At 43.3% G+C, this 24,026-nt stretch overlaps 1 protein-coding gene across 1 annotated transcript; it reads left to right on the top strand.

Annotated features, from left to right (window-relative positions):
- The first annotated feature begins 3,270 nt into the window (after positions 1 to 3,270).
- LOC106607045 (low-density lipoprotein receptor) lies at positions 3,271 to 15,368 on the top strand. The gene is made up of 19 exons (XM_014203604.3): positions 3,271 to 3,427; positions 3,523 to 3,583; positions 8,265 to 8,390; positions 8,515 to 8,637; positions 8,817 to 9,194; positions 9,330 to 9,452; positions 9,561 to 9,683; positions 9,865 to 9,984; positions 10,352 to 10,477; positions 10,604 to 10,775; positions 10,917 to 11,144; positions 11,258 to 11,376; positions 11,495 to 11,634; positions 11,770 to 11,911; positions 12,176 to 12,319; positions 12,432 to 12,680; positions 12,821 to 12,895; positions 13,023 to 13,186; positions 13,336 to 15,368. Exons 2-19 carry the CDS (start codon positions 3,526 to 3,528, stop codon positions 13,366 to 13,368), a joined length of 2,643 nt encoding a protein of 880 aa, XP_014059079.1. The 5' UTR covers positions 3,271 to 3,427; positions 3,523 to 3,525; the 3' UTR covers positions 13,369 to 15,368.
- Positions 15,369 to 24,026: the final 8,658 nt, after the last annotated feature.

The following is a 24,026-nucleotide window of genomic DNA, read 5'->3' as shown; positions in this document are numbered from 1 at the left end:
TCAATTTAAATAAATAAATTAGGCCTTAATCTATGGATTTCACATGACTGAAAATACAGATATGCATGTGTTGGTCACAGATATCTTAAAGAAAGTAGGCCTGTGGATCAGAAAACCAGTCAGTATCTGGTGTGACCACCAATTGCCTCATGCAGCACAACACATCTCCTTCGCATAGAGTTGATCAGGTTGTTGATTATGGCCTGTGTAATGTTGTCCCACTCCTCTTCAATGGCTGTGCCAAGTTTCTGGATATTGGTGGGAACTGGAACACGTTGATCCAGAGCATCCCAAACATGCTCAATGGGTGACATGTCTGGTGACTATGCAACCCATGGAAGAACTGTGGCATTGTGTTGTGTGACATTACTGCACATTTTAGAGTGGCCTTTTATTGTCCCCAGCACAGTGTGGACCTGTGTAATGATCATGCTGTTCAATCAGCTTCTTGATATGCTACAACTGTCAGATGGATTATCTTGGCAAAGCAGAAATGATCACTAAGAGGGATGTAAACAAATTAGTGCACACAATTTGAGAGATATAAGCTTTTTGTGTGTATGGAAAATATCTGGGATCTTTTATTTCAGCTCATGAAACATGGGACCAACACTTCACATGTTGTGTTTAAATTTTTATTCAGCATAGATTCACTATTGCTAACAAAATCATTCCAAAGGGTAGGTTTAACAGAGCAAATGAAATGTGACCATACTTTAACACTCATATTCTCCTGAGTGGTGCAGCGGTGTAAGGCACTGCATCTCAGCGCTAGAGGCATCACTACAGACACCCTGGTTTGAATCCAGGCTGTATCACAACCCGGCTGTGATTGGGAGTCCCATAGGGCGGCAAACAATTGGCCCAGCGTCATCTGGGTTTGACTGGTTAAATACAAAACAATATATATCACCATTGATGCTATTTAGGCTTATATAGCATTTGCAATGTTATCAACACTCAACTATCGATATTTGAAGGAGAAATATATTTTCTTGGATAGCTCCATCTGTGCCACTGGTTTAGTCTGTCTTTATTTCCAGTTTGTCTGCAAATGAATAATTGATATGTTGGAACAAAAATCTAAGTTAAAGAATAGGACTAAATCAAATTAAACTTTATTTAAAGTGCATTTACAGTTTTATTTTATATAGTCCTATTCATTAACTTAGATTTTTGTTTGGGATGTCCGCCAGATTATAGGATGTTCTCTTGATACAGTACGTGTGTGAATTTTACAATTTTCCTGTCCTGCTAAGCATTCAAAATGTAACAAATACATTGTGTGTGTACAGGAAAATGTATGGAGTAAAAAGTACATTATTTTCTTTAGGAATGTAGTGAAGTAAAAGTCAAAAACATAAATAGAAAAGTAAAGTACAGATACCCCCAAAAAGGATTTAAGTAGTTCTTTAAAGTATTTCTTCTTTAGTACTTTACACCACTGTTGTCCTCATTGTTTACATAGGCTGCAGTGGGAGGGATTGCACATGGTGAGATGCTGTAGGGGGCGGAGAGATGGGTTAGTGGGCAGTGGGGATGGTGCACTTTCTGGTTTCAGGTGAAAATAGGATGGGGTGATACAGTATGCTCACCTTACCTCCACTCTCAATTAACGGCTTTGTTCCTGCTCTTGAAGGACTGTGTTTATAGGAAGCTGAATAGCTGATATCTGAAGAATGCTTTTCCCTGCAATGAGACATATCTGCTCAATCAGCATTCCAATAGCGGGAGCAGTGAGGGCAGCACAATTAGTACAGTCTCATTAGGCACTTCTGTGGTTCTCCTTTGCACAGTTTCAGAAGCTTTCATGCCCCATGGCGGGCTATTCAAGGGCCAGTCACTGAGAGGACCCACTCTCACCAGAGGGCAGAGAGTTGTGTGACTGTCAACTCCTATTAATGGTCTCAAATATTAGGTTAGCTTTCTCTGAATCCATGTGAAGGAAATACATCTCAATCCTGGAGTAAAAACCAATTAGCAATGATTATTTTGTAAGGTATCAACATGAAATTGAAATGTTACTCTTTCATCTTGATGTAGTGTAGTATGATCCAAATCTGTCTGACATAATCAGGATTACATCTGTGTTACCGCTCCCTGTTACTAAATAAAACACCACTGCTTCAGAAGGAGAGGGTAATAGCGATATAATTTGCTGTCATCATAAAAGCCTTGGCTTCTCCTGCCATGTTATTTCCAGCTACTGTGTGTAGCTAGATCCTCAACTCTGATGTGAAGCCGCTATTAGATTACAGTTTTGAACTTGTTCTATTAGATCTGAAATAGGATAGGGGCTGTAGTCAGTTACTGGTTGACAGAGGCATGGCAGGATGTCATACTAATGCTGGTCGGGGCAGCAGACCCATGACAACTGGAGCAGTTTGACTACTTGTTTTGCTGTTATTTGTGTTGTCACGTGTTGCCGCTCTGACCATGAGGGAAAAGCACAGTTGTTTGGCTGTGGCGTTTTTGTGTTTTGTATAAGAGATGGTGCGTCATTGCACACTGATGGACATTGGATAGATCAATATTAAAAATAGATAGAGCAAGTACAAACTAGACGAGAATTAGTCCTCAAGGCCATCATGATAGACCTGATAACATGTTCTGTGCTTATTGTTTGGTCCACTATGTATTTCATAGGGACAACCTCGAGGAACCACAACAGCCTATGTTATTTTCTGTTTGTGTCTGGATTGAGCTGAGTCATGAAAATGTACAGTTTTATCAAAATGTCACAAGATAGGTTCTACATATCTCAGTAAAACGATCACTATTAAGAATCACCTTATAGTTACCACTTTTACCAACTCCATGGAAAAGCAAGCAAATATGTTTTGACCAAAACTTCAAACAATCTTTATTTATTGTTTTGACCAGGGAGATCCTGCTTTTGAAGCACCTGTCAGAATGAGCTTAAAGACAAATATTGGTATGTCTAGGCCCGCCTCTAATGTGTGTGTGTGTGTGTGTGTGTGGTGTGTGTGTGTGTGTGTGTGTGTGTGTGTGTGTGTGTGTGTGTGTGTGTGTGTGTGTGTGTGTGTGTGTGTGTGTGTGTGTGTGTGTGTGTGTGTGTGTTCGTGCCTGGAGCTTTAAGAATGAACTCAAGACACACAGACACACACACAAAGGGTTAAACAGTAGTAAAATAGAGCGTCTGAAGACACGCCTTTCGATAGTGGGGCTCTGTATTCCAGAGATCACACCACTCCAAACCCCGCCCTATGCTCCTGGGGCTCCTCCCGTTCCAGCCCACTCCTGGACCACATTGAAATTGCTCTGATGTTGCCAAACATGATTACACCGTCAGGAGCATCCTTGTCTAACCTCTCGTCCGAAGCGCATCTGAATCCAGAACATAAGAGCAGAGGAACTGAATAGCTTGGAAGCAGTGACATTAAAATAAAACAATCGTTTTAACTTGGTAAAGGAATAATCATATCATATGTTATAGCTGTATCATTGTACCTTATTGACAGTCAGAGTAAAGTGTAAATCATTTTAACAATTTGGCTGCAGACTATGGGGCGGCTGCTGTGCGTGCTGTTGGTGTTCCTGGCTTGCTGTGTTGTCCAAACAAGTAAGTATCTTTATTCTAACATAGGTCTACTCTAGTGTATCGTAAACTTCGGGAATAATTCCCAATTCATTTGGCTTATTTGTTATTTGTTCCATTAATGCATAGTGGCAAAGTAAGTATATTTTAAACATAGACATAATATTTAACAAGAAAGTAGGCTATCGTAAATGGCAGTTATCAAACGATTTGAAATGTTTAAATAGCCCACTCGTGGACATCGCCTGATGCATCACGACGGGGGAGGGGGCTAGTTATTTGTAGAATGTAGGTCAAATTTGTGTTGCATCTTGAAGAAGCTGTGATAGTGTGCAACACAAATTGTTTCTTATTATTATCAGAACACAATGCTAAGACGATTATTTATTTTGTCATTGCGCTCGCATTTACCTTGATACATTTACATGATCTATTTTTACCGGCATTTGTATGATTGAACTACGTTCACTGCCTCTGATTTGTTGTTGGCCATGAGATTCTGTGGCCAATCAGATTTGAGAATGTGCAACAAGACGTTTCAGAAAGCTTGTTGTGGAATAGGAGCCGGGTCGAGGCTAAACGATGCATGCATTATAGTGCATGCTGAGAAGAGCAGCAGTTTACATTTTTGCACTATTGTGCAATACAATTATTTGGTTAGTAGGCTATTGTTATTTTAAAGCTATAATCCTTTATTACTACATCCATTTTAGGATTTATAAATTAAAGGGATACTACGGGATTTTGCCAATGAGGCTATTTACTTCCCCAGAGTCAAATTAACTCGTGGATACCATTGGCCAGTATGAAGGAAGTTTGAGGTAGTTTAGCGAGCCAATGCTAACTAGCATTAGCGCAATTACTAGAAGTGTATGGGTATCTACCTAATTATATATACACCCATTGATTATATTTTTATTTAACTAGACAAGTAAGTTATGAACAGATTCTTATTTACAATGATGGCCTACCCTGACCAAACCTGGACAATGCTGGGCCAATTATGGGACTCCCTATCATGGCCAGCTGTGATGTAGCCTGGAATCGAACCAGGGACTGTAGTGATGCCTCTAGCACTGAGATGCAGAGCCTTAGACCGCTGTGCCACTTATACATACCTAATGAGCTTAGTCCAGCTGTTATACCCCATCAGAACCCAAAATATAAGCTGTTTTCCCTCCAATGTTTGTAAACAATATAGGCTAAATGTAAACAAACCCTGCATAGTCTCAAAACATGGTTCAAATTATAATTTTGATATCATGGATGGTCAGCCCTTGCATCCATAGTCTGGCTCTGTCTATGAATTTGAGAGAGGTTACATTTCTTCAGGCCCATCCCTCAGCTTTTTACCAAAACTGAGGAGTTGCTTTATTATTTCAACAGCTCGTTCTAGCTTTAAAGTGCAATAATCTTCCAAATTCAGGTACAGCAGATTACAAGTGAATTATTGTATAATTAGGCTACATAGCAAGGCTGGAATAGACTAAATGTGTTCTCCTCAACTGGTGCAATAACCAGTCACATTGCAATCTAGACTCTGTTGTTCACTCATGTTTTTGACCCTTTCATGATGTATTGATGGCCCTATGAAATCATTGTGGTGGGCCACCCTGAGAATGAAAGGAATCCCTCTTGCCCACCTCCACAAAGCATGACTTTTAAGTATTTCTCTTGAGGCAACATTCCAACGTATTGGTTCAACACCATCTGCCCTGTATGCAATAACTTCCAGTGTTAGTGTTGGGGCCAGTATGGAAATGTTTGGGAAAAAGTGCCTGGAACGTGTTGGAACTGGCTCTCACACTCCTATCCATTGACACAACAGAGTTGTGTTGTTGTGAGAGCTTCAGCAGTCTGAAACATTCTGTGCTCATTCTCACATTGTCCATTGTCTTATCAGGAGGAGCGGACATCCCTCATATTGCGCAATCTGTAACGTGCAGATATATTGAGAATGTGACATCGATTTGGTGACATCGAATTGGAGACTCACACTGGGAACTTGATTCAAACTCTTTGCAAATAATCAGAAAGAATACAGTTTTTGCCTTGACATTTTCTGAGGGCCTAAATGGAGAATGCTGAGCGATAAATAAAAGTAGGTGCAGAATTACATGCCCCATCTCCATTACATGCCCCCAAAAATATCTGTTCCATCACCTATTTAGAATGTGGTACTGGCTAACTGTAAGCCTGTGCAAATCACTTTACCATGCTATCTGTGAACCATGTCCATGCCTTTTAAGTATTATATTAAGAGATTTCTACTTTATTAGCCAGCTTCAACAGCTCATCAAACAGTGGGCAGAGCTGTTTCCTCTCCTCCAGCTTGTCCTGATAGAGGACAGAAGATCAATTAAACACACCACACATCAGAGGACAGACAAACATGTATGCCACGTTACATTTCTCCCCAAGGTTAATCAGTAAACCTTGTCAGTCCAAGCCTTTGATGGACTGAACTTTAAGCCTAACCAAATGTTATTGAAGGCAGGGCATTCGCCTGCATCTGACCATCATTTCTCTCTGAGAATGAGGACAGGTGGATATGATAAAGAGAGAGATATGTTGATAGCTTTTAACTAGAGTTTGCAGGTATTAAGTCAATATACTCACCTGGCTGTAGAGGGTCATGTTGTGTGAGTTACTAGAACCCAAACTGTTTTCCAAGGGATGGCAGTGTGAAATGTGATCACATCTGGGTATTCTTTTATGTTCTCTCTCAGTTGTGTGGGTATTCATTCACGTGTTGTTTTGCTCTTATTTTGTGGCTTGTCTTGTTCACTCATGAGGGAACTCTATAGATAAGACAACCAGGTAAGATAACAATAAAGTCACTAATGATAAAACCTTTAAAGAAAGGGAGTGCACATGGAAGAGGGTCCCACCAATACAGACGCCCATAGTACACTCTTACATGGGGACAGCTGGGTCCAGAACTGGAATGGCAGTAACCTGTTTAGCTGTGGAGACATGGTGACTGAGGACATTGACTTCTCATGTTCATACTGTTTGTTCACAGAGAAATATCTGTACTAGATTTCCCCATTTAATTTCCACCCACTTTCCCAGATCTGCGGTTGACATCTGTTGAATAGAACGGAATGAAAAGCAACAGAACTCCGCTGTCACAGTTTATGATCAAAATATCTCAGGGAAGAAAATGTACGCCAAACTACGGGCCTTCTCTTAAATGAGCATAAATTGTTAAATCTTTACAAATTCCCTTATTTACTTCCTTGAAATAACATGGTAGTGCAATTCAGTAGGTATTATTGTTCCTGCAACTGAAACCGTTGGTGAGAAACTAAAGATTCACCACCCAGAAACTGTCCTGTTTTGAAAATCCATCCTCAGTGGTCAGTGAAAAGAGTACCTAGCCCACTATTGTCTCTACTGTTATTATCATGCAAACCTTCCGCTTGACCCAATCAGCTACCAGTGGTGTGATTCAAGCTCCGCCCTCTGGTCAAGCTCCTCCCTCTGGCTCCTATCAGAAACAGGTGTCCATCCAGTGTTTTGAGGCCTAAGTGCAGGATAAGGAATTCCCAGTGGCATCTGGACGCCGCTGTGAGTCATCTCTGTGGCCAGGGGCACTGATGTACAGTACAGTGTCTTAATTGGTTCTTCCAGTTCACTAAGTAGGGTGATTTAGATAGGGGGTTGGGTGGAGAGCTGTAGGAGGTCTAGAAGGTCTTTGTTTGATGGATGAAGAGCATTCAGAACTACATGGCGTATAATTAAGATGTTAAGGAGAACATAACATCAGCCAGTACTGTATGTCTACGATCTCTTTTCATTTGTCTTCAGTCACCACCACCCAATTACTGACAAAAATCTACATTCTCCACTACCAATGGCAGATGTAAACATTAGTGTGAGTGTGTGTGCATGTGTGTGCATGTGTCAATGTGTTTGAGTTGTAGATTCTCCACATTCCTCTATAAGCAGGTTGGAATTTGCATGTGTATGTGTCTGTACATGTATACGTATGTATGTTGAGAGGGTCATAATGGGCCTCTCCCACCCATCCCCCTGCCTCATCCCAGCCATCGCCCACTGAACAGCCAGACCCTCCCCCACTCACTGTTACATACCTGGGAAATGAGACCCACCAGATGCAACCTGCTCTAGCACTTTTGTTTTAACTCTATACATTCTGATTTATGGTCTGCTCAAGTATTTGCCTCAGATAACGTCCACAGAGTTACAGAAAACAGACACTTTTTCCTTTTCCTGTGGTTTATTGTGATGTCAGGATACAGGTGTTCAAATAATGTTTTGTGTTCTTGACTGACCTGGCAGTATGATGATGATGATAAAACACGGCAGAGAATTACCACTGGTTATCCTATCCTGCTAAGGCTTTGCAGTGCCATGGGCTTGGCTTGCCACGCAACCCCTCTCAGGAAAGCGTCTGATTTGTGTACTTTGCCAGGAGTACCAGTACCAGATCAATGTGCAGCTATATACAGTGTCCTCTCAGGAAAGCGTCTGGTTTGTGTACTTCCCAGAAATAAATAGAACAGCAATTGGTTTCATTCATGAGAGATTTATTGTCCCATTATACAATGTATCCGGGGTTGTAAATGTTAGTCAGTGAAATGCTCCTTATAGCCCATTTTGATTTTGAGATTTTGTTGTTCACCAGAATGAATAGTCATGGACTAACCGTGTGGGTACGTGTGTTTTTCCCTTATAGACGCAGAGACAGTATGTGGGATCAGGCAGTTCCTGTGTGGGAACGGGAAGTGCATTACGCTGAGATGGGTGTGTGATGACACAGATGATTGTGGAGATGGAACTGATGAGCTCCCCGGAACCTGCTGTGAGTAACACATACCGCCGTAGCTAATAGGAAAACAATAGAGGATTGAACAACACTTCTAGTTCAACATCTTTTTCAGTTTCAGTCTCTGATGGTTGTTCTCTCTTTTCGGTTGCACCTGTAGCGGCCAGAACATGCAGAACCACAGAGTTTAGCTGTGGTGGACGTCTGAACCAGTGTGTTCCCAGTACCTGGCTCTGTGACGGCAAAGCCGACTGTGCGAATGGAGCTGATGAGGAGAGCTGTGGTGAGTGGTCCTGTCTTCTCCACTCTCTATTGTACCCTTCTCCCCAACTTATCTCCCAACATTTCCCCTTCTCTCATCTACTCTCTCTTTCCCCTCTCAGTCCCATTCTTTCCCAACTGATATAAGCCTGACAAACGAGGCTCCCCTCTAACACACACACGTCTCTGTTCCTCCCACAGCGCCCAAGCACTGCACAGATAACAAATTCCGCTGTAGTAACGGCCAGTGTGTGTCGGCCTCCTTTGTGTGTGATGAGGAGTTGGACTGTGATGACGGGAGCGACGAGGCTTCCTGCCCACCCAGCGCCTGTAGCTCCACCTCCTTCCAGTGCAACAACTCTGTGTGTGTGCCGCGCCTGTGGGCCTGCGACGGGGACGCTGACTGCTCGGATGGCTCCGACGAGTGGCCCCAGAACTGTGGGACGCGAGCCCCTGAGGGTGCCCCCAAGCCCTGCTCCCTTCGGGAGTTCCAATGTGGCAGCGGGGAGTGTATCCACAGCAGCTGGAAATGTGATGGAGGGTTCGACTGCCTGGATCGCTCTGACGAGACCAACTGTAGTGAGTACATTCCCTCTCTCTTACTACCCTTTTATTACTTCTGTTAGCTATATTCGCTTTCATATTTTCTGTCTTTAATATGTAAGTTGCATATGGATTTTTTACTGACCTCTCAATCTCTCCTTCTCTCCATAGGCCGCCTCACCTGCCGCCCCGATGAGTTCCAATGCGGTGATGGCACCTGTATCCACGGCGGCCGCCAATGTAACCGCCAGTACGACTGCAGAGACTTGAGTGATGAAATAGGCTGTGTCAATGGTAGGCTCTTGCCCCACATAAAGCTACTACCCCTGCTTCTACTACTGTGACCTACTGGAAATGTAATACTTCCTTTGTGTTATAGTCACACTCTCCTCTCCTCCACAGTGAGCCATTGCAAGGGTCCCACCAGGTTTAAGTGCCGTAGTGGGGAGTGCATCAGTATGGAGAAGGTGTGTGACAAGCAGCGTGACTGCAGGGACTGGTCAGATGAGCCTCTCAGAGAGTGTGGTGAGTATGAAGATGGAAAATGTACTTCGGGGGAATATTGTTTTGCCTATGGTTAGCTTCTCGCGTAAAATGAGTTGGATGGAAACCATGGGAATGCTATCTAGCTGTGGTTGCTGAAAGAAAGGAGGAGTTGTGGACTGGTGTGTTGAACTGTCACTTTTCTCTCTAATCCTCCCTGCAGATTCCAACGAGTGCCTGTACAACAATGGCGGCTGCTCACACATCTGCAATGACCTGAAGTTCGGCTATGAGTGCCAATGCCCCGCCGGCTACTACCTGACGGACAAGAAACGCTGTGAAGGTAAAACTCCTTACCACTGTAGCTGCATGTGTGTCCACAGAGCCCAAAAAGTTGGCTCAATCAGCAGCCATATTGGATCTGATGTCCATGCCAATGTGGACTTCAGACTGTACATCCTTTAGTCCTAGTGCCAGGCGATGTGCCCATTGATACCTTTGCCTTAGTTCAATCCTGTATGGCAGTGTAAAGCTGGTGATAGTGGGGTGAGAAGGTCTCTGTCCTGACTGGACCACTTCCCTGTGGAGCCGTGATGACTCAGTGCTGTTACCGTCACACCCCCTTCGTCTGACCCTACGCCACCGTTTACTTTCTCCAACACTGTGCCAGTTACACAGACGTCATATCTGTCCTGTACCTCTTCCCACAGATATCGATGAGTGTGCCAACCCAGACATCTGCAGCCAGATCTGTGTCAATCATATGGGCAGCTACAAGTGCGAGTGTGAGGAGGGCTACCAGGTCGACCCAGCCACCAAAGCCTGCAAGGCCATCGGTAAGTATTGGACCTAAGAAAGACTGAATGCTTACTTTGCTCATGTTTTGATCAAGGTTATTTTTATATTGTCATGGGTCATGCATTGCAGTTATTGGAACGATACTCTCTCATCTGATCACACAGGCACTGTAGCCTATCTGTTCTTCACCAATCGCCATGAGGTGAGGAAGATGACACTGGACAAGAGTGAGTACACGCGTGTCATCCCCCGCCTGAAGAATGCAGTGGCTCTGGACATGAACATGGTTGCCAAGGAGATTTACTGGTCTGACCTCTCCCAGAAGAAGATCTACAGGTGAGCAAAGCTTCCATGTTATCTTTATCCTTAGAGCCCTGTTGTCGGCCTATTGCACCCAGTGATATCTTGATGATGATGATGATGATAGTATAATAAATATATTTTCTCTCTATTTTCCACCCTTCTCCTACAATCCAGCACCTCAATGGACTTGGCTGCAGACACAGCGCAGCACAAAGTTGTGATTGACAGCGACATCGAAGCTCCGGAGGGCATCGCCTTTGACTGGGTCCACGGCAACATCTACTGGACCGACAGTATCCTCAGCAGCATCTCCGTGTCAACCGCCAACGGGAGCCGCCGCAAGACTCTCTTCCAGAATGACCTGGCCAAGCCCCGCGCTATTGTGGTCGACCCCCACAGCAAGTAGGTCCCACACTGGCTTCAGGAATGAGCATAATGACTGAAACATTGAGCCTACACAGGATATTTGTTGAATGAGGACATGCTTTAATAAATGTGTTCTCCTGCCCTCCTAGCTTCATGTACTGGACTGACTGGGGAACTCCAGCCAAGATTGAGAAGGGAGGTCTGAACGGAGGAGACCGTGCTGCTCTGGTCACAGACGACATTGTGTGGCCCAATGGAATCACACTTGGTGAGCACTTTCATAACTTCCTACCTTTGTGTGTGAGGGTGCGCATGCATAATTGTGTGTGTGTTTCTGGATGGTCACTCTGGTCTGACTAGTTTCTCTTGTCCTGTCCCCTGGTCAGACCTGCTGAACCAGCGGCTGTACTGGGTGGACTCCAAGCTGCACACCCTCTCCAGTATCGACGTCCAGGGTGGTGGCCGAAGGACACTCATTATAGATGAACACAGGCTAGCCCATCCCCTAGGCATCACTGTGTTTGAGGTGAGTGCCAAAATTACAACTTTAACTTTCAAATGAGGCACTATGAAAATAAGTCTGAAAATAACCATATATAATTCATGTGTTTATGCAGAGATTAGACATGTTTAAATGGAGTACTGTGTATTCTGTGTGTAGGAAAGAGTGTTTTGGACAGATGTCAGCAACAATGCCATTCTGAGTGCCAACCGTGTGACAGGCAGGGACATCAAGCCTGTGGCAGAGCACCTGGTATCCCCAGAGGACATTGTGTTGTACCACAACCTCAAACAGCCAACTGGTATGTATCAGGTCTCTCAGATTTTTAATCTTCCCATAGTTAGTTAGATCAGTAGTTTGTTTATGCCATGGAGTTAGGCACCAATGGGTTTTGGCGTGACGGTTGCACCTCAGGGATGCATTTTATTCAAAGTGCTATTTTTGTGTCTGGAGCCTCAGACTATTACAATGAAGTTACAATGCTGCAGTAGCATAGCAATGTGCTTTCTATTGAGACAAACCAGTTCCCAGACTTAATCCCCTTCTCCCCTCTGCCCCACTCCAGGCAGGGACTGGTGCAAGGTGGCCAACGGAGGCTGTGAGTTCATGTGTCTGGCAGCCCCCCAGGTGGGCATACATTCCCCCAAGTACACCTGTGCATGCCCTGACAACATGCTGCTGGCCAAAGACATGAGGAAATGTGTACCAGGTATATATCTAGCTAGCACCCTCAGCCTCTCTATGTAGCATAACAGGGGAAATATATGATCCCTTGCTTCCTGTACAATATCTAACCTAAGTGTTATCTGTATGTTGACCAGCTGCACCAACACCTGCAGCTCCAGTCAAGCCCATTGTTCCCGCCCCCAACCCCCCACCGGCACCCGCCCACACCTCCCCTGCACCTCCAGCCCGCGCCACCACTAAGGCCCCCATCATCGCTACCACAGTTACGCCTGCGCCTCCCCGCACTACCAAGCCTGTGCCACGCAACCCCCAGCCTGCCCAGCCAGATAGACCCAGGATCCCCCAGGCCCAGACTACCACAGTGCCTCAAGTCACCACTCAGGGTAAGCATGACTTAAATGTGTGCTCTCATTAAATGCAGGAGTTATCAGCAATGAATATTTTTAAAGATGAAACTTTCCTGGAACATCACACTTTGACATGGTGTATCATTGATCTAAATGTTTCTTGTTTTTCCCTTCAGACATCCGCCATGAATTTGCTGCTATACCCACAGCCCCTTCAACCCCTGCAGCTTTATACATCGCGCTGCCTATAGGTAAGTTGCTTTAACATCACTGACTTAGACACACAGTTAGCATGATTATTACACACCAATGATGTTAAAACCCCACTTTAGCATCAACAAATCCCCTCTGACCTGTATGTCTCTCTCTGTCTCTCAGCCATTGTGTGTCTGGTGGCCTTTGGTGCCGTGCTGCTGTGGAGGAACTACAGGCTGAAGAACACTAGCACCATTCACTTTGAAAACCCAGTCTACCAGAAGACCACTGAAGACCAGGTGCACATATGCAGGAGCCACAGTCCAGACGGCTACTCCTACCCACCGGTAAGAGGCCAATCTGTCATACACAGTCAATCTCAATGTCACTTGGAGTATGCTAGTGTTTTGGTATTAGCATATGTAGCCTATGGTATGTTGTACAGTAGCTGTAGTTCAGTGACCTAATGTATTCCTCTTTGTTTCCTTGCCCTCAGAGACAGATTGTGAGTCTTGATGATGAGGCTTGACCGTAGTGCTGCTGTTCCCTGCCAACACAAACACTTTAAGAGGAGAGAGCAGAGGAGTAAGAGAGACATTTTATATAAGCTACCTGGACAATCTTGTTTTTTTACCTCACAACCTCAAAGACATGAGAAGGCAGAGAAAGTGTCATACCGCTGACCAAACCACTGTGTGCTCAAAGACAAATGGAAGCTCTGGAAAGAAAAGCAGGAAAAGGAGGAAGTTTTCACATTCATGTGTCTTTCTTGCCCATTTGTGCACAATCCAGAGCCATAAGAGACCATCAACTCATCTCCACCAAGCTTGAGTTTTATTGGTCCATTTTACAACATAGTATTTTTCTCAGAGACGATTTGTCTGAACTGTGAAATGTCTAACAAATGCAAGACTGTTCAGAAGTTGAACCACATTATGAAAGAACAGTAATGTAATTGTAATATTTGAGTGTTTTGTGTTTGTGAAGAAGTGCCCTTGATATATGAGGTGACTGCAACTTTATTTAACACCACTTAGAATTGAGAAAAATATCTTTCTTGTTACGTAGAATTCAGAAATTAGGTATTGTAAATAACGTAGGTATTTATTTGACTTATGTCTGAGACTGACAAAATGTTGAGAAATAATGAGCGGATCATATCTTTTACTATGTCTAAACTAATTTCTTTGTTCCTGAATTGTTTTAATATCAAAATCTGACTTAAACTAACACCTGAGCCACTTGTTGAAATGAAACCCTTTGATAGTGAATGTCGTCTTGAATTCTATACATGAGCCAATTTTACCTCTTACATCACCAGACAGGGACAAAGTCAAATCGTAGCTATTTATACCAATCGTCCACATTGCCTCACTAGTGGAGCACTATCCAAATGGACGGTTAAACACACTGACACTTATACTGTATGTCTATGTGCCTTGGTAACACTATTGCTGTGGGAACATTCAATTTCCCTAATATGGTGTTTAATTGCAAGCCAAGACAGTAGATTTAGGACAGTCTGTCTGAGATGTATCTTTCTCATTTTCTCCCTTGTCTAACTTTCTGTCATCCACTCCTTCTCAAGCTTCCCGTTCTTTCAGCCCAACTGTGTGAGAGCAGTATATAATTGTGTAATTCTTCTATGACAGAAAGCCTTAAACCATGTTCATTGTTCATGTGTCATGCAACAGTAGTACACAGACTACACTTTTAGAAAAAAGGGTGCTATTTAGAACCTAAAAGGGTTATTGGGCTGTCCCCATAGCAGAACCATTTGAAGAACCCTTTTTGGTTCCAGATAGAACCCTTTTGGGTTCCATGTAGAACCCTTTCCACAGAGGGTTATACATGGAATCCAAAAGGGTTCTACCCGGAACCAAAAAGGGTTCTACTATGGGGACAGCTGAACCATTTTAAAACCCTTTTTTCTAAGAGTGTAGCATATCATGTCTTCATTCAGGTTCAGAAACATAAGTTGCCTTTCAATGGTTTTCACAGCATTGTTTACTGGAGAGAGAGATTTATTTGACTAAGTAAAAACTGATTATGACAGTTCTAGGTACTGGAATAGAAGCTGTCCAAGTGCATTATATATCATGCTGATAACCTTTTAACCAGATGATTTGTTCAAATACTAATGATAGTGCTGAGGTGGCTTTAGGCCACAATGTTTGACACCTCTTTCTCTGAGATCAGAGTGAAATTAATGTGTCTAACTGTTTACAATTAAATGTGTTTGACCTTGAGGATGTCACAGTGTTACAGGTATTGGACAGACAGAGAGTTTGGGTAATTATATATGGTCTAAGCCTAACAAAGACATTATTGTTGAGTCAGTGAAAGTGTTTGTTTATGTTTCTGTTGTGTTTTTGATGTGGGGTTGGGGCTAAACATATTGTTTAATTCAATAGCCATATGGAATAAATCCAGAAATTTGTGTTAACTAACATCAACAGTGCAGATCATGAATATGTAAATATTATGTTTATAATGTATTTGTAAATATTCATTAAAAAAAATTGGTCATGATGTCCCAGTGTAGAATTTGTACACCGTTAAACATTTGAATCATTACACTCTGATTGGTACTTTACAGTATGCCTGAAGTTTTTCTGACAAGCCTTTTTGTGTTACATATGTGTCATACATACACCAAATACATGTTACAAGTTAACTGTGTTAATTGTGTTTACTGCCTTTGGTTTTCCAGAATTAATCAATATTGAGATGTTTTAGTAGTTTCAAAATAGTCACCTTTCACAGAGATCTATTATACTTTATCATTCCATCAGATTTTTAGCACTAACTTGAGAATGAAATATTTCCAGAAATACATTTCTTTATCCTTTTAGATAATAAGGGCACTACCAATGGCCATTACATTAGCAGGATGACAGCCTGTTGAATAACACAAACGTTCTGTAATTCCTGACAGAAGCATGGAAGATATGATGTATTTATTTATGAAATTGTATGATTGTAAATACACAAATCACACAGGTGTTTTATATTTCCGGACTATGTTGATTTACTGTGTTTAATTACAGTGGGGGGGAAAAGTATTTGATCCCCTGCTGATTTTGTACGTTTGCCCACTTACAAAGAAATGATCAGTCTATAATTTAAATTGTAGGTTTATTTGGACAGTGAGAGACAGAACAACAACAAAAAAATCCAGAAAAACGCATGTAAAAAATGTTATACAATTATTTGCATTTTGATGAGGGAAATAAGTATTTAACCCCTCTGCAAAACATGACTTAGTACTTGGTGGCAAAACCCTTGTTGGCAATCACAGAGGTCAGACGTTTCTTGTAGTTGGCCACCAGGTTTGCACACATCTCAGGAGGGATTTTGTCCCACTCCTCTTTGCAGATCTTCTCCAAGTCATTAAGGTTTCGAGGCTGACGTTTGGCAACTCGAACCTTGAGCTCCCTCAACAGATTTATTTTCTATGGGATTAAGGTCTGGAGACTGGCTAGGCCACTCCAGGACCTTAATGTGCTTCTTCTTGAGCCACTCCTTTGTTGCCTTAGCCGTGTGTTTTGGGTCATTGTTATGCTGGAATACCCATCCACGACCCATTTTCAATGCCCTGGCTGAGGGAAGGAGGTTCTCACCCAAGATTTGACAGTACATGACCCCGTCAAATGATGCGGTGAAGTTGTCCTGTCCCCTTAGCAGAAAAACACCCCCAAAGCATAATGTTTCCACCTCCATGTTTGAATGTGGAGATGGTGTTCTTGGGGTCATAGGCAGCATTCCTCCTCCTCCAAACACGGCGAATTGAGTTGATGCCAAAGAGCTCCATTTTGGTCTCATCTGACCACAACACTTTCCCCCAGTTGTCCTCTGAGTCATTCAGATGTTCACTGGCAAACTTCAGACGGGCATGTATATGTATTCTTGAGCAGGGGGACTTTGCGGGCGCTGCAGGATTTCAGTCCTTCACGGCGTACTGTGTTACCAATTGTTTTCTTGGTGACTATGGTCCCAGCTGCCTTGAGATCATTGACAAGATCCTCCCGTGTAGTTCTGGGCTGATTCCTCACCGTTCTCATGATCATTGCAACCCCACGAGGTGAGATCTTGCATGGAGCCCCAGGCCAAGAGATATTGACAGTTCTTTTGTGTTTCTTCAATTTGCGAATAATCACACCAACTGTTGTAACCTTCTCACCAAACTGCTTGGCGATGGTCTTGTAGCCCATTCCAGCCTTGTGTAGGTCTACAGTCTTGTCCCTGACATCCTTGGAGAGCTCTTTGGTCTTGGCCATGGTGGAGAGTTTGGAATCTGATTGATTGATTGCTTCTGTGGACAGGTGTTTTTTTACAGATAACAGGCTGCAGTTAGGAGAACTCCCTTTAACCTCCCTGGGCAAGGAGGGACGCGTGGCGTGAAATACAAATACCTCAAAAATGCTATAACTTCAATTTCTCAAACATATGACTATTTTACACCATTTTAAAGACAAGACTCTCGTTAATCTAACCACATTGTCCGATTTCAAAAAGGCTTTACAGCGAAAGCAAAACATTAGATTATGTCAGGAGAGTACCCTGCCAAAATAATCACACAGCCATTTTCAAAGCAAGCATATATGTCACAAAAACCAAAACCACAGCTAAATGCAGCACTAACCTTTGATGATCTTCATCAGATGACACTCCTAGGACATTATGTTATACAATACATGCATGTTTTGTTCAATCAAGTTAAAATTTATATCAAAACCCAGCTTTTTACATTAGCATGTGATGTTCAGAACTAGCATACCCACCGCAAACTTCCGGTGAATTTACTAAATTACTCACGATTAACATTCACAATATACATAACAAATATTTTAAGAATTATAGATACAGAACTCCTTTATGCAATTTTAAAATAGCTTTTCGGCGAAAGCACATTTTGCAATATTCTGAGTACATAGCCCGGCCATCACGGCTAGCTAATTTGACACCCACCAAGTTTGGCCCTCACCAAACTCAGATTTACTATAAGAAGAATTTGATTAACTTTGCTGTTCTTCGTCAGAATGCACTCCCAGGACTTCTACTTCAACAACAAATGTTGTTTTGGTTCCAAATAATCCATAGTTATATTCAAATACCTCTGTTTTGTTCGTGCGTTCAGGTCAGTATCCGAAGGGTGACGCGCGAGCGCATTTCGTGACAAAAAAATTCAAAATATTCCATTACCGTACTTCGAAGCATGTCAAACGCTGTTTAAAATCCATTTTTATGCTATTTTTGTAACGGCTGTCTTCAGGAAAGGACCAAAATGCAGCAGAGTTAGTATTCATCCTTCAATTTAATTGGAAAGAACACTATACAAAACAAAAACAAGGAAACTGACAGCCAATAGTCCTGTCAGGTGCAACCACACTAAACAAGAAACAATTACCCACAAACCCCAGTGACAAACAACTCCTACATATGTGACTCCCAATCAGGAACAACGATTCCCAGCTGTTCCTGATCAGGAGTCACAAGACACACACCAGACTGCCACGTCCTGACCCCCAAACTACTACACCAGCTCCATCTGCTGGTCAGGACGTGACAGTACCCCCCCCTCAAGGTGCAGACCCCGGAATGCACCTAACCACAACAACAAAAAACCACCAACAAACAAAATCCCCAACAAAACCCTAAAACAGTAACCCTAAACAATAAGGGAGGGAAGGGAGGGTGGCTGCCGTCAATGACGGCACTGTGCTACACCCTCCCTCCCCAACCCACCTATCCTGGAGGCGGCTCAGGCTCTGGCCGTTCCGGGCAGTCTGGGCAGTCTGGCAGCTCGGGGCAGTCTGGGCAGTCTGGCAGCTCGGGACAGTCTGGGCAGTCTGGCAGCTCGGGACAGTCTGGGCAGTCTGGCCGCTCGGGACAGTCTGGGCAGTCTGGCCGCTCGGGACAGTCTGGGCAGTCTGGCCGCTCCGGCAGTTCAGGGCAGTCTGGCCGCTCCGGCAGTTCAGGGCAGTCTGGCCGCTCCGGCAGTTCAGGGCAGTCTGGCCGCTCCGGCAGTTCAGGGCAGTCTGGCCGCTCCGGCAGTTCAGGGCAGTCTGGCCGCTCCGGCAGTTCAGGGCAGTCTGGCCACTCCGGCAGTTCAGGGCAGTCTGGCCACTCCGGCAGTTCAGGGCAGTCTGGCCACTCCGGCAGTTCAGGGCAGTCTGGCCACTCCGGCAGTTCAGGGCAGTCTGGCCACTCCGGCAGTTCAGGGCAGTCTGGCCACTCCGGCAGTTCAGGGCAGTCTGGCCACTCCGGCAGTTCAGCGCAGTCTGGCCACTCCGGCAGTTCAGGGCAGTCTGGCCACTCCAGCAGTTCAGCGCAGTCTGGCCACTCCGGCAGTTCAGCGCAGTCTGACCTCTCTGGCGACTGTTGACTGGCGGGCAGCTCTGACGACTGTTGACTGGCGGGCAGCTCTGACGACTGTTGACTGGCGGGCAGCTCTGACGACGACTGTTGACTGGCGGGCAGCTCTGACGACGACTGTTGACTGGCGGGCAGCTCTGACGACGACTGTTGACTGGCGGGCAGCTCTGACGACGACTGTTGACTGGCGGGCAGCTCTGACGACGACTGTTGACTGGCGGGCAGCTCTGATGACGACTTTTGACTGGCGGGCAGCTCTGATGACGACTGTTGACTGGCGAGGCTGGGTTGACACACTAGACTCCTGGTGCGTGGTGCTGGTACTGGGCGTACCAGATTGCGAACACGCACCTCCATGCTAGTGCGGGGAGCTGGCCTGGGGCTCCATTCTTGCCCCGCAAAACTCCCCTTGTGCCCCCCCCTAAAAATGTATTGGGGGTGCCTCCCGGTCTCCCTTACCTCGCCAGCCTTCTTCCGCTGCTTGGTCCTTTGTTGGTGGGTAATTCTGTAACGGCTGTCTTCAGGAAAGGACCAAAATGCAGCAGAGTTAGTATTCATCCTTCAATTTAATTGGAAAGAACACTATACAAAACAAAAACAAGGAAACTGACAGCCAATAGTCCTGTCAGGTGCAACCACACTAAACAAGAAACAATTACCCACAAACCCCAGTGACAAACAACTCCTACATATGTGACTCCCAATCAGGAACAACGATTCCCAGCTGTTCCTGATCAGGAGTCACAAGACACACACCAGACTGCCACGTCCTGACCCCCAAACTACTACACCAGCTCCATCTGCTGGTCAGGACGTGACAATTTTTCTCGGAAAATAGCAATAATATTCCAACCGGGCGACGTTGTATTCATTCAAAGGCTGAAAGAAGAAAATGGAGAATTCACGTGAACGCGCATCTCCAGTGTCACTGTTCTCAGCCTGACCACTCACAAAATCTCCTGCTGTTTTTCGCCCAGAGACTGGAGAGACGTCATTCCACTTTCTGGCGCCTTCTGAGAGCCAATGGAAGCCTTAGAAAATGTCGTGTTACAGCAGAGATGCTGTATTTTTGATAGAGATGCCACAGAAGGAGAACAAATTGTCAGACATGGCACTTCCTGTATGGAATCTTCTCAGGTTTTGGCCTGCCATATGAGTTCTGTTATACTCACAGACACCATTCAAACAGTTTTAGAAACTTTAGAGTATTTTCTATCCAAATCTACTAATTATATGCATATTCTCGTTTCTGGGCAAGAGTAATAACCAGTTTAAATCGGGTACATTTTTTATCCGGCCGTGCAAATACTGCCCCCTAGCCCCAACAGGTTAAGAGTGTGCTCCTAATCTCAGCTCGTTACCTGTATAAAAGACACCTGGGAGCCAGAAATCTTTTTGATTGAGAGGGGGTCAAATACTTATTTCCCTCATTAAAATGAAAATAAATGTATATCATTTTTGACATCCGTTTTTCTGGATATTTTTGTTGTTATTCTGTCTCTCACTGTTCAAATAAACCTACCATTAAAATTATAGACGGATCCTTTCTTTATCAGTGGGCAAACATACAAAATCAGCAGGGGATCAAATACTTTTTTCCCCCACTGTATATGGACTCAGACGACTGACCTTTAGTGTGAGCTTGTTTTTGTCTTAAATAAAGAAAAAGGAGCACTCTGTTTCTGCACAGATCTGATTATTTATTGATGGGACGTAGGCCTAGTTTTTGTTCAAGCTGGGATGAAGTGTGTATGGGTACTTTCTTTCCATATGTAGACTGAAATATCTCATCTTCATGTCATATTGCCACGAGCTTTCTGGTCTACAAAGTCATAATGACACCAGTTTATGTCAAAGCTATTGCACAAGAACACTTCAAGAGAACACTTTTCACAGCACAAATCTCCAACTGAAATGATTTTGCAGATTGGGTGGCAGCCTTAAAAAACAGCGTCCAAAAAAGAAATTAGGTCTCAGGCTATATCGCTCAGATGTAACGGCCGTCGTACGTAGTGGACCAAGGCGCAGCGGGTTGAGTGCTTATAATGACTTTTATTGCACACAAACAAAACGATCGATCAGGATTGCAGGCTACACATACAGCTATGCAAACAACAACAACTTCCCACAAAGGGACAGGTTAAACAGGGCTACCTAAGTATGACTCTCAATCAGCAACAACGATGTACAGCTGTTCCTGATTGAGAGCCATACCAGGCCAACACAAAGAAATACACAACACAGAAAACCATAGAAATACAAAACAAGAACATTACCCAAAAACCCCGGAACACATAAATCAAACACCCCTCTTACATAAATACATATCCCATTAAACCCCGAACCACATAAAACAAATACCCCCTGCCACGTCCTGACCAAACTACAATAACCAATAACCCTTTATGCTGGTCAGGACGTGACATCAGGTCAAACTGTCTATGTGTCCTGGCAGCAGGCTCCCTACTGTAGACAAAGTTCAAGGCTGTGAAGGGAGGATAAATGATGACATACCAAGAAAACACACACACACACACGTCCGTACTTATGCATATACAGTAAATACATAAAAAACATACAAACAGACATACATCTCCATTCCATTCAGGTTGTGACTCTGGCTGCCATTGTGAAAGATGGTAAATTAGGAGAGTCCCCATCTTTATTAGACTGTCATGGGTGGTAACTGACCTTGGACACTAGATGATCATGTTACAGTAGGACAGTACTGCACACACTTAAAGATAAAGTAGATGCTGGGTTTGGATCACTGGCTGAATAATGTTAACCAGCTGTCAGTAACTAGGACACTTATTCAACTGGAGATTTGGCCTCCTTTTGTTTGATTACTTTACTTGTGACATTCATCCAAACAAATAACTGCTCCCTGGAATATGACATCATTTCCTAACACAGTGTTCTAGACTGGTTGTTTTTGTTGGCATGACGCATTTTTGAAGCAAAGAACCTCGGGTTGTCCTTAATCATTAACATAACAACATGAGTTCAGTACAGCTGAACTGGAGCTGGGGTTTATTAGAGGTACAACAGAGTGTAAAACTGTAACAAACTATCAATATGGGCAATATTCTTTATACTGGTATTCAAACAGATTGGTGTAATAAACAGTTTACATCATCAGTGGAGTTAATATGAAATACAACCTATCTATATGGAAACATATTAACCATACTCTCTCATTTTAAGTAAACATTACAGAAGAGATAAATGGTGAGGCCATCCTTATGTTTTTTGTGTACATTGAATATATGACAATATTCTATGCAGAGGTTGGACGTATTCACTTTTCCCAGAAGGGGAAGCAGTGGGCGGAGGGTGGAAATAGGCCATGGAAGGACACTGCTTCCTTCTGAAACCTGTTGATGTTTTACCTATTGTTTACCTATATCAATGGCTCTAGATTTTTAGGTGAGCCCTCTCGCGTAATGTACACATCAGAAAGCGTTGATTTGTAGTTTTGCTTCCAGTTAAATTCTTCATCCCATCTTCATCTCATTTTTAACTCCAATTTATACCAGGTCAGGTGAGAAAAACTCCTTTGCCACGGGGTAGGCTATTATAAAAGGATACATAAATTACACCAATTTGGTGCCTTTTGAAATGTGTAACTTGGTAAAAAAAAAACAGTTTGATTTCACTTCATTTTAACATTCGATAAAGAGCACATGTTCAACTTAATAAAAAAACATTTTTCCCAACTCAAGAGGTTCAAAAACTAAATTACTACGGTAAGTGGCACTGACTCCCGAATAAAGTAACAGGGTTGAAGATTTTATCTTAAATTAGCCATACTTCCCCTTGTGACAGGGGAAAAGGAAGCTTGTTGTGTGCCACAGGGAGGTGCAATTGAATGCAAGCGTCAGAAAAAAAATTTCATTGTTAAAACATTTCTATCTTGTTTATCCATGGGTAACAGCGTTGATGTGTTATGCTCGAACTACTCAGTTTTCACCACAAAACACCATAAAATGGCCAAAAAGAGTAGAACCAACTCACTTTCTTATACGCTATGATTTGACTATTAGATGTTATGTAATAGTTTCACCATATTAAAACGAGAGTTCACTTCACATAATAGGGTTGACCTTAAAATGAGGGACAGTTCGATTTTTTTTATCCTTAAAATGAATCACTAATCACATTAAATATATATTGCTCTTCAGAAATGACTTTGTCAAAGCAGAAAAATAACTGGGGCTTTTGTGTCAGATACAATGCTAATCTACTCTGTAGCTATCTAATGTTTTTGTGTTGTCTGTGTGTGTAGTATGGTGTAATAGCCCATCACAATGTTGTTGTGTTGTCTGTGTGTGTAGTATGGTGTAGTAGCCCATCACAATGTTTTTGTGTTGTCTGTGTGTGTAGTATGGTGTAATAGCCCATCACAATGTTGTTGTGTTGTCTGTGTGTGTAGTATGGTGTAGTAGCCCATCACAATGTTTTTGTGTTGTCTGTGTGTGTAGTATGGTGTAGTAGCCCATCACAATGTTTTTGTGTTGTCTGTGTGTGTAGTATGGTGTAGTAGCCCATCACAATGTTTTTGGAGTGAGACTCAGTAGCACAGCTGGAGGCGCTCTAGTACAAATTGTCAATATGTATAGGCCCATATGTACCATGCTGGTCCATCCCTATGGTTTTTTAAAGATCATAAGGTGACCAGACAGTGAAAGTACAGGAGATAATGTCTACTGGGAGGATAGTTTACACAAGATTTATGAATGTATTTTAAAAACAGTAATGGAATTCATTATTCCAATTGTCTGACTCAGAAAGAACAGGTCAAAGACA

The sequence above is a fragment of the Salmo salar genome, chromosome 06 (assembly GCF_965601325.2).
Source record: "Salmo salar chromosome 06, fSalSal1, whole genome shotgun sequence".
Classification (NCBI taxonomy): domain Eukaryota; kingdom Metazoa; phylum Chordata; class Actinopteri; order Salmoniformes; family Salmonidae; genus Salmo; species Salmo salar.
This window is presented reverse-complemented; position numbering and strand designations above follow the sequence as displayed.